The sequence below is a fragment of the Capricornis sumatraensis genome, chromosome 6 (assembly GCF_032405125.1).
Source record: "Capricornis sumatraensis isolate serow.1 chromosome 6, serow.2, whole genome shotgun sequence".
Taxonomy (NCBI): Eukaryota; Metazoa; Chordata; class Mammalia; order Artiodactyla; family Bovidae; genus Capricornis; species Capricornis sumatraensis.
Window position 1 is genome coordinate 93,301,998 of NC_091074.1, and position 15,093 is coordinate 93,317,090.

The window sequence follows — 15,093 nt, forward strand, 5'->3', positions numbered from 1 at the left end:
GTGCTGGCTTCTGAAAGAAGGGCCTCAAGACTGCCCTCCTCTAGGGCCTGGCCCACCCTCCACAGCTTAGGTCTGCTCTGGTTTTCTTTTGGACTCCTCCAGACCACCCTAGAGCCCACCTTCCCTTCCCTAACTCTCCTCCAACTCCTTCAGCTACCTTTTGCCCCTCAAAAGCATTATTTTTATGAATTAGTTCTTGGTCATATATTCCCTGCAGTGATCTACATATATGACACCCAGAATTGTATTCACAAACTCCTAGGATTTCTACCCCTGATAATGAAGTTCTTGGCAAAAAAGTTGCTAAAAACTGTATCTGCCTAACATCAAACACTTCAAATGGAATATTATAAATTTTGTAACTTAGAAACCCTTACCTGGTCTTTCACATTGTATCTTTAAACAAAGCTGTTTCACAAAATCTAAAGGCAGCTGAACAACTTCCTGTAAGAACAAATAAGAAATACTCAGTGTGTGTTACACAACAAGGCAAACGTACTTAATGCCACAGAACCGCAGACTTTAAAATGCTTAAAACGGTAAACTTTATGTTCTGTATATTTTACCACATTAAAAAACACTCAGCATATGAGTTTTGGGAAAAAAAGCTGCTCTGTTATTTTAAGGACATGTCCAGATTATGTCCAACTCTTTGGGATCCCATGGACTATAGCCCACCAGGCTCCTCTGTGCATGGAATTTTCCAGGCAAGAAATACTGGAGTGGGCTGCCATTTCCTTCTCCAGAGGATCCTCCTGACCCAAGGATCGAACCTATATCTCCTGTGTCTCCTGCGCTGACTGGTGGATTCCTCACCACTAACGTCTCTGTGCACTAAGAGGAACAGGCCCTCCTCAGGGTGGCTGGTGTCCACAATGGCCGTGGCTAGCAGCGTGCCCAATGTCACCCACAATCAGTCTCCAGAGAACACTCCTCAGGCAGCTCCTGTGTTCTCAAGGTGACCTCATCCTCATTCTCCAGGGGTCTGTGGATGGCAGAGCAGGAGCCTGAGACAGCCCTCTGCCTGTAAAAACTTCCTCACCAACTGTCTCCTCAGGCAACATGAGGCTTCTCACATTCCCATCTGAGAAGCAGCTCAAGGAACAGGGTCTGATCAAATAGTAATCTCTGAGTAAGGGATTTCCCTCATGGCCCAGTGGCTAAGCCTCCGCACTCCCACAGGCAGCGGGCCAGGGTTTGAGCCCTGGTCAGGAAACTAGATCCCACATGCCACAACTGAGAAGATCCTGCAAGGTGCAGCTAAGGATCCCGCGTGCCACAGCAAAGATCGAAGATCCCATGTGCTACAACTACATCCCAGCACAGCCTGATAAAATAAATAATCTTTAAAAAAACAAATCCCCAGGTGGACATCCTGTGCCCCCATCAGCTACAGGATAGCTAATATTTGGTGCATTTGGGCAAGAAACGAAGAAGCAACTCCTTTCTGCTTTGCTGTTTCTTTGCAATCTCCCAAACTAAGAGTTTCTATTTAATACACATTGCTCACCATCTTCCCTGTATTTCCAGGGTGGGAGAATTCTGACTTAAAAAGAATCCTAAGGGGATGGAAGAGACTGGCCTAGAAAGAGGATGCTGGGATCCTGTCCATTTACATGCCACACCTTCTCCATCACACCCTTTGCGTGATGGAATTTTCCCCATGTCTGGGACAGTCATTCCCAGACTGTCCTAACCTCCAACTCACATGAAGACAGGCCCAGATCAGTCCCCAAACCAGCCAGGCAGGATTGGAGGCAGCATGGCACAAGGGGTGTGTCGGTCTCTCTGTCTGAGCCTTGCTCTCACTGGGCTAGTCATTTCTCATCTCAGGACACAGAAGAGGGAAATGCTCTTAACAGGGCTCCCCTCTAACCTAGCTCATGTCATCAGGAGGAGAAAACCATATCGTTTTCAGGCAAAAATGCTGATTTTGCCTGAATATGGTCTTATTTGGACCAGAGATGTGCTCTGTATCCCACATTCAACAGTGCTGGGCCTGAGTGGCAGTCCTCTTAACCACCTGGAGGAAAAGCAGATTGTGTTTCACTCAGGCAGTGTCTTCATGCGAAGGAGGTATGTCAACAGGGTGAATATCCCCACAATGTGACCTTGTGGATCCACCTCACAGGCCCAGAGCCTTGCCCACTGTGGACACACAGAATCAAACTTGGAGTTAGAGCATGCCCTAGGCCCTGAAGGGACAGCCCAGTGTCATTCCCACCTGCCAGGCTGGAACCGCAAGCTCCTCACCACTCTTCTTCACCACTGGCCCCTCCTGGAAGAAAGGCCTAGAGCTCCTGAGCCAGAGTAACACTCCCACTCGGCCAGATGAGCATGCTCTCGCCCCAAGAAGGACTGACAGTCGGCACAGCTGCGTTCTCTCAGACAGCGTCCAGGCCGAGGAGGAGGCGGCCAGCACACAGTTACTTAGGCTCTCACAGGAGGTGGGTCTCAGGCTTCCACAATTTAACAGGACAGCTGGGGAGGGGTGGTGCCAGCCCCCAGGATGGCCTCAGTGGCCTTTACCTCTGTGTAGTCCCATACTGCCTAGAATTGATCTGTGAAGACTCCAGGATGCTGTGGAAATGACAGACACAACTTCTTGACAGGTCATCTCTCAGACTGCGCACTGGAAGAGCCAGGCCCGAGTCACAAGGATGCTCAGAGCCCTGCAGAGAGTCCACACGGGGAGCTGCTGAGCCCCCGTCAGCAGGTCAACAGCCAGCACCACACTGCAGGCTCGATGGTTCTGGGCCACCCTGGAAGAGGATCCTTAGCCCCAGTCCTCAGATAAGATCACAGCCCTAAGGAACCCAGAGAAGCGCCACCCACAGTACATCCTAAGCTGGCAAAGGAGGACATTTTGCTGTCAGAGCCACTTAAAAGTCTACTTTGCCAGGCGATCCTTAAGCTTCACAGAAACTTTCACTGAACTTTCTTGGCAGCATTTTTCTCAAGATGCACACAAGGTACAGAACTTGCGAAACAGGCAGTACTGCTCGCTCTGTTCAAAACGGCAAATCTGATCATCTGTTCAGGGTTCTGGTCTAAGACAAGCAGTAAGGCCAGCAGAAGCAGAGGCGCAGCGGGGATCAAAGCCAAGGCGTAGGAATGACTGTCCCAGACATGGACCACGGCCATCTGCTCTGAGGTGGCCAGGGGCACAGGGCCACTCCACTGAGGCTTCTTATGCTGCCCGCTCCATGAGCATCCAAACAGCAGACCTTCCTGTAACAAGTACTCCTCTCCGTAACTGAGACCAGAAGAAGCCAGCAACAGAGACCACCTGCAGGCAGGCAGAGCCACCAGCCCACGTGAGCTTCCGCTGAGCACACCACCCCTCGTGAGCACACCACCCCTCATGAGCCACCACCCCTCGTGAGCCACCACCCCTCGTGAGCCACCACCCCTCGTGAGCCACCACCCCTCGTGAGCCACCACCCCTCGTGAGCACACCACCCCTCGTGAGCCACCACCCCTCGTGAGCCACCACCCCTCGTGAGCACACCACCCCTCGTGAGCCACCACCCCTTGTGAGCCACCACCCCTCGTGACCCACCACCCCTCGTGAGCCACCACCCCTCGTGAGCCACCACCCCTCGTGAGCACACCACCCCTCGTGAGCCACCACCCCTCGTGTGACCTCCCACGAGACCAGATCACACTTCCCAGTATGGGGGCCCACTCTCCTCCCTACCTTGCTCTAAGGTGCCCATCAAAGATCCAGGCTGCTGCCTGGACCTCACTCAAGAGCTCTCACCAACTTGAATGCCCCCCCGAGGGTGGAGTGGTGGAGTCCCAGGGGTCCCGGCAAGTTAAGGGCTGACAAAGCATCTCAGAATCCCAGGCTTCTCAGCTAGCAAATGAGAATAACAGGATCTGCTCTGCTACCTCGTGGGGCAAAAATGAGAAAAGCGCTTGGAAACCCTGTAACTAACACCAGGGGTTATTGTGAAGCACAAACTTTCAAACTATAATTGAGGAGTTGGTACTTTGATACAGAATGTGCCCATGAATTTAGACTACGTTGAAAAAAGATCACTTACCCCACAGTGAACATAGTTCTCACCCAAAAACTCTTTCATAACATTTTTGCCAAAGTCCACTATGTTCTGCAGGTGCTGAAATATCTCTTCCGAGGTCTGTAAAAGAGAAGGACGAGAAGGCCTCAATGCCCGGGAGCTCCTAGAAGGCGGACTCCGACACCACCACAAGCCTCTGTTACACACAGGGCCGCCAGGTACGTGGCCACAAAAACCACCAGTGGCCCTGGACCCGGAGGAAGGTAAGCCCCACCATGAAGACTGCCACTCTCAACGGAGTTTCTGTCCCCAAGGGCCCCTGGACCACCTCTGCATTCTACTCGGGGCCCCATGTGATTCCCAAGCTGCAAGTTTAAGAACCATATCTGTGGCCCTGCCTTCCTCACACAGGTGGAATCCACCTGTGGCCCGTGCACACCTTCTGAGAAATTTGACTTTAAAAATCTTTCCCATCCAAAAATTTCTAGATATTTAGATTTTATTCTTCGGCCTCTAAATGTAGAAATAAAGCACTTTTACCCTGGAGGTTCTTAAAGAGTCGATAAGCTGTGAGATTTAGGTGAGACAGAAAATCAATGTCGTATCCCTCACTCTGACCCAAGGCAAGAAGGACAAAGGGTTGAACACAGGTCTCACTCAGGATCGAGAGGGCTGTCTTCTTCAACAGAGGGCTCAGAGGTGCCTGACACACGACTCAGGCTCTGAGAAGGTCTTGGTCTGAGCTGCTAGGCATGCACCATAACACAGGCAGACCACAACCTGCACCCCAAGGCACTACTGCGTTAGGATGAAGCCTGGCAAAAAACTCCAGAACACACCCAGTGCTTCTGTAGAGCTGTGGCCACAGGCTTCTGACATAAAGGTCTTATTACTGACAGAATTAACAGACACAATTCCCCACAAATAATGCAGCTGGCATCACATACAGCCATTTATATAACAAACAAACAAACAACAGCAAACTGTTGCCTTGAAAGACATTACCCCAGTAAATGTAAACAGAAAGAACTGAAAACAGAGGCATCCAGAGGACTCTGACCCTTCACCAAGGCTAGGCTCCAGAGACCCCGAGTGGGGGACAGGGGGAGGGGAGAGGACTAGAGGCAGCCTCTGAAATGTTTCTGGATTCCACAGAAACAGAACCTCCCCCCACGATTCTCTTCAGCAGCTGCACCTCCCCCCTATCCTGAGCCATCTTTCTCTGCACCGACCACACCGGCCCCAGACTTCACTGCCGCCAGTCCCACTGTGACCACGGGCTCAGCTTTCTCCCCTGGGCCCCTCTTCTCATTCTTTGAAACTAACCCCCAAGGGTGCCTTTCATTTGCACAATCAGCCACCGTTGGCACCCATAAGCCATCCACCTCACCATCTTTTCTGGCTGTTTCACCATAATTCAAATGAGGTGAGATGGTGACTCATGTCTCCATCACCCTGATCTTGAGCCCAATTTCCACTCACCATCCAGCACCACGGCCCTGCCCCACTGTGTGGGTGTGACCTGCAACTCCGGCCTTTTCTCCCCTTTTCAGATAGAGTCTATGCTCATAGCATGCCCTCCCCACTGGCCATGAAAGACGAAAGGCTCCCACAGGGCTAGTGCATCTTGACCTCTGTGGCCACTTAGATAAACACCACGGCAACATCACACCTCAAGGCAGACAGACACTGCATCTCGGGGGTCAGCAGGCACGCAGCAGACAACAGTGGTTTTCTAAGGGTGCCCACAGTACTTTGCTCGGGTGACTCAGAGAACAGAAACCCAGCGCGCCATCTGAACTGCCAGCTGTGACTTGTAACACTGTCTACCACAGCATTACAGACTTCATTTTCATGGCTAGCCTTCCACAGATAGGGAAACTGAGGCAGTGGGGTGCAAGGAAATCGCCATGGCAAAGCGGAGCCGTGGGCTTCCCAGTCATAAGCAGAGCTCTCTGAACTAGTCTGGGAGGCTCCTGACTCACTACCCAGGGACTAACTGTGATGACCCAGCAGGTCAAAGCACTGGGTCCTGCAGGAATGATGGGCACACTGCTTTCAGCACTGAATGCTTGTATCATATTCAAATTTCTAAAATTAGCATTAATACTTTTTTGCATCAGAAAAAAATCAAAGTTTTCTTAAATAATTATTTTAATGATGGGGTGGCAAATCCACTGATCTTACCTTCTTCCTATTAGGAGGAAACTTCAGAAAACGAAGCACCACACAGCGCTATTGGAAAATAAAACAGAGTCTGATTAGTACCCACACAAAGCCTGGGGATAAAGGTAGACGGCTGTGAAGAAAAAGCTGTCCTCACCAGGGCCTGGGACACCCAGTGCCACAGGGAGGAAGTGAGGGCCATTACTGGGCCACATGTCTGAGGACACAGAGCAACTAGGAAAATGTATGCTCTCTGACCTAGTCAGGCCACTCCCAGTGATTTAAGGAAAAAAAGATGCACAGAAGATTTTAGCTACTGCATCTAAAAGGACTGTTTACAATTCCAAATAAAATGTAAACAACCTAAATGTCCAGCAACAGTAGGATGGGTAAATACAGGGGGACGTATTCCAGACCATGGAATACTATGTAGCCATTTACCAGAAAGTATGGAAGATCCATATTTACAGACACAGAGGTATAGCCATCATCACTGATGAGTGAAAAAGATTACAGGATGGGGCTGTCAGAGTGAAACTATTTTTATAAATATGTGCATATATATGTGTGTGTGTGATCGAGAATGATGTATGGGTACAGTGCTATTTATATAAAGCTCAAAAACAGGTAAGACTAAGATCTCTGGCACCTGGGATGGTCCCTGAGAAAGGTTCTAGAAGGAGCTGGTCGTGAGAATACAGGTCCATGTACTTTGTCATAATCAAGCTGTATACCCACATATGATGTTATCCCTTGTTTAAGATAAAGTATGTGCATGCTGAGTTTGTATGAACTGTCTGAAAAAGCTTCAGAACAGATAACCATGTGTCCAGGTAGCAACAATTGGGGAACTTAATTTTTTCAAGTCCTGTTTATTTGGGTTTTCCAATTTTTTACAATGGTAATATAACATACATTTCAAAAAATACATACAAAAAATATAACGTACATTTCAAAAATTTTTTACAATGCTAACATACATGTCAACAATGTGAAAAAAAATCAGTTTTTAAACAAGCACAGCCTTTGAAAACAGCCATTCTTCAAGGAAATAACCTGGATGTGTCACAGAGTCTTGGTAATGGGGGAGATTAATTCCATTTGGACAACTTCAGAAACCATTCCCATGGAGACAGAGAGTTCCAGGCAGAAGGGCTTGGGTGGGAACCCAGCCTGTAAAGCAGTGGCCAGGAGGAGGAGGGGGAGGCACAGCAGTCTGGGTATTGTCTAGAGCACTGGGGTCCAGGTCGGGCAGGAGGGGCTGGTGACTGAAGAGACTCAGGAAGTACAGGTTTAGCTCTCAAAACATGGCGGAGAGCAAGCAAGGCCCATAGAGACCAGATCCATTTCCCCAGCCCACAACCCCCAACATTTCCTATCCCACTCTGCCAACACATACTCCTCTCAAAACCCCAGACAACCATCACCTCCCTGAGCCCCAAGCCCAGACTTGGGGAAGCTAAGGTCAAGGGCATGTGCCCGCCCCTCAGTTCACTTCAGTCACTCAGTTGTGTCCCACTCTTTGCGACCCCATGGACTGAAGCACACCAGGCTTCCCTGTCCATCACCAACTCCTGGAGCTTGCTCAAACTCATGTCCATTGAGTCCAGTGATGCCATCCAGCCATCTCTAACCCCTCCCAAATCCAGGCAGACATTAGTATTCAATCATTGGAATCAACTAGCCAAGGATTCCATCAAAATTTAAGGGAAAACAAAAGTTGATAATGCAGAAACCCTAATTCTAGGCAACTTCCCAGAAACTCGGGCCCCTAAAAGTCACTCACTTTTTACCTGGACTCCACTATTTCTCAAGACCTACTAAGAAATTCTGAGTGTTGTGTTGTGTCTGCTTCAAGGAAAACTGCTCTCTCTTCTGACCTGTTCATCATTTAAAACTGTCACCAGAAACTGCCCCACAGGAGCTGCAGTGTCAGCCTTGAAGGCCAGTCTCCACAAACGCAAGCACTCAGTGGGCACACCTGTTTTGGACAGCAAGCACTAACTGCCCCCTGTGAGGGTCTGACTGGGCTGAGTTGGTGGCCCTGTGACATGCCCCAAGGCCAGCCATGGGACCAGGCGACACCCATTCAAGTGGACAGAAGTGAAAAGATGAGAAATCAACCTTACCAGCCCTCGTTGGAATAAAGACATAGTTAGTTCAAGGGCCACCCATGGTGTGTAGCAAGGCTGATGCAACCGCCCACAGGGAGATTCCCATGAAGGAGCCCAAATTAACACCTAATCTGGTAAGCACCAGGGCCCTGCCAGCTCACAGAGTTCTAACCAGTTGTGAAGCAAACAACTCCTTTCCTTTTAAACATCTGAATCTAGATGTTTAAAATATATCTCCTTCATAGTGTCTAGGATAAATGTTAAGAACATGAAAAGAAAGGAATGAGACTAAGAAGAGGGGCTGAAGAAGAGTTTTTGCATGGTCCGGGGCAGAGGCAGCTCTTCCCTGTTGCAAAGTAGGACAGGGAACCTTAGGTGGGGCCCACACCTCTTCTGTCCTTTAGGATAGAAAAGTGTGGTGTGCTCTCTTGTGCCTTGAAACACTAGATGAAAACCAAAGATTTCAACAAGACTGAAAAGTCAGTGAATGGAGAAATGACACATATAAATACACACACACACATGAAACAATCTCAAAATGTATATAACACTCTACTTATAAAAGAAGGAGATGGACTTGCCAGGTGGTCCTGCCAATGCAGGGGAAACAGGTTTGATCCCTGCTCGGGGAAGATCCCACATGCAAAGGGGCAAATAAGCCCATGAGCCACAACTATGGAGCCTGTGCTCTAGAACTTGCTAAGGAACCCAGGAGCCGCCACTACTGAGCCTGTGTGCTGCCAACAACTGAAGCCTGCAGGCCCCAGAGCCTGCATTCTGCAAGGAAGAGTAGGCCCCACTCCTTACTACTAGAGAAAGCTCACACACAGCAAAAAAGACCCAGTGCAACCAAATATAAATAAATTTAAAAAGAGTAGAAAGCATTCAGTGAGGGTCCCAGGTCGTGGTGGGGAAGGACCGGCATGTTACGTGCCAGGACCTAGGACATGCTCTTTGATCCCCACTGCAAACCCATCCAAGTCATCCGAATATCAAGACATCAGCAAAGCCTGGCTCCTAACAGCTCTAAAAGCACAACCATGTGAACGTCTGACAGCACAGGAACTCTGGCTGCCCGGTGCTCTGCAGCCTTGTGTGTGTGTGTGAAAAAGTATCTACATATTTATGCTGCAGGGTTGAGAGAAAAGGCAGAAAACAAAAACAGACAGATACCATTCTTAAGTATTCAATACAAACGTGTTATAGAAGGAAGTGCATCAAATGTTAACAAAAATTATTTTTACTAGTAGGGAAATGCTGGATGCTTTTTGCTTTCTTCCTTCTAATATTCTGTATTTTCTAGGGTGGTGAGAGGAACTAATGATTGGCATTAAACAGAAATAAAAGAATACAAAAACAAAATAGTAAGAGGGTCACCTACCCATGTGAAGCCCAAAGGAGGAAATTTGTGGGTGGAATTAAGACTCCAGGACCTCTTGGCAAAGGTAAGGTATGATGTGATGAGCTGCTGAAGCCTCGCTGCTGAAGGACAAGCTTGTCAAGTCTTCCTCCAGAGTGAGGATATTACCCAGGACAGGACCCCAAGAAAACCCCAGGGAAGCAGAGATCAGGCAACTTTCAAGGGAAAAGGAGACAGATAAACACAGCAACAGAAGAATAGAGCCTCAGGGTGCTGCCCCAGGCACCCCAAAATGGCTCAGCTCTGCTTCTTGGTGAGGCCACCACTCACAGACACCCCACCCAGCCACTGTCCAGATCTTCCAGCAGAATACCTGGGACAGAATATCAGGCCAGGTCACTTGCGCCCACTGAAACAACCAGAAGCACACCGCAGTTCCAGAAGAGGGATAAGAGGGACAAGGGGTCGGACAGTGTGGGGCTGACAGCTTCAGACAGAACAGATGGAGGGTGAGGTGAGACATTTCACAGGCAGGAGCCCAAGACTCTGAAGGGAGGCCAGACAGGAAGTGGGGACAGCAGGTGCCTGGACTAGGAAGGGCACTTTCCTTCCCAAGTTGCATCTGTGTACGGACCCACAGCTGCCACAGGCCTGAAGCAGACACAGACCCGAGTTATGAGGTGGGAGACAGGCCAGTGGAGGTGTAAGCCCAGTGGCATTTACAGGCAGGACACGCAGGGACTGCGGCAGAAGAGGTGCTCTGAAGGTTTCTAGAGGATGGAAAATCCAACAGCAAGAAGAGAAGCAGAATGTTTTGTAAAGACAAACCACAAGTGCATGCGGAGTACAGTGAGGGTGAGAGAGAAGTGTGCAAGTCCCAGGGGAGGCTTTAAAGTCCCAGGCCCTCCAAGGCCACACGATGGCCACAGGGCAGGTGTCCAAACAAACCAAGGGGTGGGTGACCCAGTGCTGGGGTCTCGTCCTCCTGCAGCACAGAGAAACCTTGCTTGCCTTCCTGGTAAAAGGGGCAGCTGCTGTCCTGACTGAGTTCTGACTGAGGAGGAAGAAGATTACCATCAGGGTGGGGGAAGTGACCATGCCACCTTAGGATACCAGGCCTAGACTGGCACACCTCCAAATGCCAGGAAGGCAGAGCTCAGCACTCACCAAGGCCAGGACTGAAAACCACCAAAGAGAGAATGTCTTGGAAGAACCAAATCCTAACCATTCAACTGCAGGTGATCCCAGGAATAAAGACAGAGCTACGTGCAGAGTTCTTCAGTGAGACGTCACCAAGAAGAAGTCTCATCAGCTTTATGAACCTGTATGAATACCATTAAAAACCTCAAATACAGAATAAGTTACTTGTTAAAAAAATACTATAGGCAACAGAGCATTAAAATATCTAACTTTCTACTAGATTCAGGAGAAAATTAAGCCCAGGATTTGGGAATATGTCTTTAAAAAAAAAAAAAAAGAACAACTCTTATTTGCTTCCAGTATCTCCATTAAGAAGTATGATCTACAAATCAGAACTCCTAAAACACAAAAGAGAAACACACAGCCCCTGACTGCTTGAACCCCACATCTTCGGGGCCCACACAAATATCCCAGGGCATCAAAACAATTGCAGAAACAATCTGAAGCCCAATCAGAATCTAAGAAAGGACATAAACCCTGACAGATCAGGAACAAACTTTTGATAAAAGATCTCAGATGCCAAGTCTTTCATGTTACCTCTCTCAATAAGAAGAAAAACATCACAACAGCTTAGTGTGATAAAGGGAGTGGGCCCCTACTTCCTCTGCATCCCAGAGGTGAGGGGAGCTGGGGGGCAGCTCAGCGCCTGGGGAGGAACCTCTGCCTGGCCTGCCATGGGTGACTTGCCCCACTGAAGGCACTTAAGAGATCAAGTGACAAACAGTCTTACAGTGACCTTCACAGGACAGGCCACCAAGCCAAAGCCAACAAGACCAAGCTGAAGAAGGGTCACTGCACATGTAAAAGCAACACCACCCGGAGAGAAATCCAACGTGGCAGCAGCACACTTGAGGGCTGCCCTGGGCTTCACGACCACAGCTCAGCATGAGCAGAGGTACAGTGCACTCTCCAGAACAAGTGACAGCACCCTCAGGCTGCAGTGAGGAAAGGAAAGTATGTGCCCACAATGGAAATGCTCTTGCCCGAGGCCCCCCACAGGGTCAGTGCTGGGGACTCCAGGCACCAGCATACAGAGCCAAGTTGGCCATAGCCTTTGAGCACTGCAGAAGGCTGGTGCCAGGGCCAAGGGCCAGTGCCTGGGAAAAGGTTACATTGCACAGCCGGTCCCAAGGATGCTGAGCACTGGGCCATTGGAAAGTTGACAGCAACCTGTCAAGAACTGGCCTACTGTTCAGTCATCTCTTACTGCCCAACCCTGAACACATCTGCACACTACAGCCCTCCTTGGGCCTGCACTTAACTTTTCCATATCCAGATCTCATTTTCTGCAAGTCCTGTGCTCCCAGAAGCCTCCCAACCCACCAAGCTGGAAGACACTATTTCATCCTATGTTCCTCCAGTACAGATGCCAGACCTTAGGACTGGCTGGCTGAAGGTATGTCAGGCTTTGACACTGGAAGGGACAGGGGATGGACTCATCACTTTTTAGTTCAGTTCAGTCACTCAGTCGTGTCTGACTCTTTGCGACCCCATGGACCGCAGAACGCCAGGCTTCCCTGTTCATCACCAAGTCACGCAGCTTGCTCAAACTCATGTCCATTGAGTCTGTGACGCCATCCAACTATCTCATCCTCTGTCGCCCCCTTCTCCTCTTGCCTTCAGTCTTGCCCAGCTTCAGGGTCTTTTCCAAGGAGCCAGTTCTTCGCATCAGGTGGCCAAAGTCTTGGAGCTTCAGCTTCAGCATCAGTCCTTCCAATGAACACCCAGGACTGCCTCAACACTTTTTAAGGATCTTTCAATCCTGAAAGTAGATGATGCCCTCTCTGAGGAAGTGACCATCTCCCAGTCTGAATGAAGCCTGGTAAGGGTCACACTCTACTTCAGAATGAATGAGGTGGGTCTGGAGAGTCCACCCATGGGAGCAGGAATACATGTTCTCACTCATCCACCTTCTTCTATTCCACTCACACACACACACCCTCTCCTTGGGCACAGTGGACCCTGAAAGCTGCCTTCCAGGGCTCCCTCTTCCTTCCTGGTCCTCAAGCCCCAAGCAAAGCCTAAAGGTTTCTCAATACACAAGGGGCATAATTCTCCCTTTATTCAGTGCGTTCACTTGGTGGGAACATTTTCTTACAAGACCGCTTGTGATTATAATCTTCAAATGATAACAACCACCAAGCAGGAATGAGCACAGTAACAAAGATTTAGATTTAAAATAAAGAATGAAGAGAACAGGTAACAGAGTAGCCTGATGACTCAGTCTAAAGAAATAAGAAACAAGACTTTAACAACTGAAGCTGGGCAACAAGGGAAGGGGCAGCTGCCCTACAGAGTGGACACATGCTTGTCAGGGACAATGGAGAAGGCATCTGAGTGCCCAAGGCCTGGTGTCCTTTTACTCTGAGTCTGGAAATTGCTCCTTCATCTGATGCTATTTTTGAAACTCAGTTCATTAGCTAAAAGAAGTCTTAATTAGCTTTACATAAAATGAAGATACTGGAATATGAGTATTTGAATTGTGAAAGGATGCAGGGGGTCACACAATATTCAAACAACAAAAGGGACTCATGCTGGACTATCCGGGGCTTTGACCAACCCTGAAACACAATGAGGCCCAGCAGACTGACAGAGAAGAGCGGCTTCAGGTTAAGCCTTGTCAATTATTAATTATCCTAAAGATCTTGAGCAAAGCCTGCAGTCTCACTTCTTCAGTTTCCCAATAGTGCTAATGGGTAACAAAACGCAGAACACAGGGGCCACCTCGGTGACTGCAGCTTACCCTACAGCTGCCCCAGGGCACCCAGGAACAACAGAGCCGGACATCACTCAGCTCCTGCGCCAATCACCCTGTAGGAGCTGTTGGGCTGGGTCAGAGCTCCTAACCACTGAGCCAAGTGGGGATGATAGTTATCACTTGCATAACTTGTCCAGCTCATCTTTCTAGTAATTCCGCAAAGGGGATTCTGTTAACCAGTTCCACTCGGCAAATGCAAAAACTGAACCTAAGCCAGGCAGTGGCAGAACCGGGATTCCGCCCAGCTCTGTGTAAATGCAACTCCCATCCTCTTAAGCCCTCAGTAACACCTATTGGTTCCTCCCCCAGCCCATCACATTCCTGCCTGGCTGAATCAGACAGCAAGATGTCAGAGAGATCCGGGCCTTTACACAAACCCACAAGCTTCTCTTCCTGGGATTCAACTCACTGAGAGTCCTTACTGCATTCTCTGAAACTCTCATCCTTACTGAATAAAGAAAGGGAAATTCTTTAAATTCTAGAAGATTCTGGAGAAGCACCTGTAGACAATGCTCCACTAATATTAACAACAGCAGTAGGAGAAAAGCAATTCCCTGCATTTCAGAGGCGGAACTCCCTCGGTGCTTGCGGAGTTCACGCACCCCAAGCACTTCGCTTCTTCCTCCGGAGTTTGCCCGTAACCTCTATCTTGCCTAAGATTACACCGGGCGTCCTCACCGCGGCTGGGCAGTCGGAGGCGGTCCCGTGTGAGACTAGGATGGGGGTCGTTGGGAGGACACGAAACAGACCCAGGGGGAGGAGATAACACTAGAGGAACAGGGAACCGATCTGGATGGAGGGGAATGCTGGGGAGACACGGCACCAACCTAGGGGGAGGAGGAAGAGCGCTGGGGAGACGCGGAACTGATCTGGGGGAAGGCGGTGACACAAAGCGGAGGCAGAACCGACCCGACAGGGTAGTGATGCTGCGGGGAGGCGAAACTTCTCTATCCGAGAGGCAGTGACACTCGGGGAACGCGCAACCGATCGGGAGAAGGGCTGCTGGGGAACCGATCCGGGGTAGTAGATGCTGAGGGGATGCAGAACCGACCTGAGCTGAAGGAGCTCTTGGGGGACGCGTAACCCCCCGGGAGTAGGGTGAGGACCCTGAACCTCGCCGACAGGCCACCGCTCACCTGCGCATGGGCCACCACTAGGCTCTTGTTTCCTTCACCGTGGTACCGCCATTCATTCTCGTCCATCTTCCCCTCGTCCATCCCACGGTGCGGCCGTGGAGCCTTGCGGGGCCGCGAGCTGGAGGCCGCTGGTTTGCCTGGGCACCAGCCGCCGCCGACCGGGCAGCAGAGCCTGTCACCCGCCACCTCCACTAGATTCAGCGCGGGGACTCGCAGGCGCGGGCCACCGGAAGCTACGCCCCCGAAGCTACCACTGCCTAGCCGGGCAACTTCTGGGTACACGCCGGCTTCTCATCTATCGTCCACTGAAACCGATGGGCTGGCGGCCATCTTA

At 49.9% G+C, this 15,093-nt stretch overlaps 1 protein-coding gene across 1 annotated transcript in view; it reads right to left on the reverse strand.

Annotated features, from left to right (window-relative positions):
- IPPK (inositol-pentakisphosphate 2-kinase) overlaps positions 1–14,840 on the reverse strand; it is a 57,425-nt gene extending 42,585 nt beyond the window's left edge. The window contains exons 1-4 of the mRNA XM_068973741.1: positions 14,760–14,840; positions 6,213–6,260; positions 4,050–4,145; positions 378–444 (exon numbers count right to left, since the gene is read on the reverse strand). Coding sequence (XP_068829842.1) covers positions 378–444; positions 4,050–4,145; positions 6,213–6,260; positions 14,760–14,840 — 292 coding nt within the window. The remainder of the gene's footprint in view (positions 1–377; positions 445–4,049; positions 4,146–6,212; positions 6,261–14,759) is intronic.
- Positions 14,841–15,093: the final 253 nt, after the last annotated feature.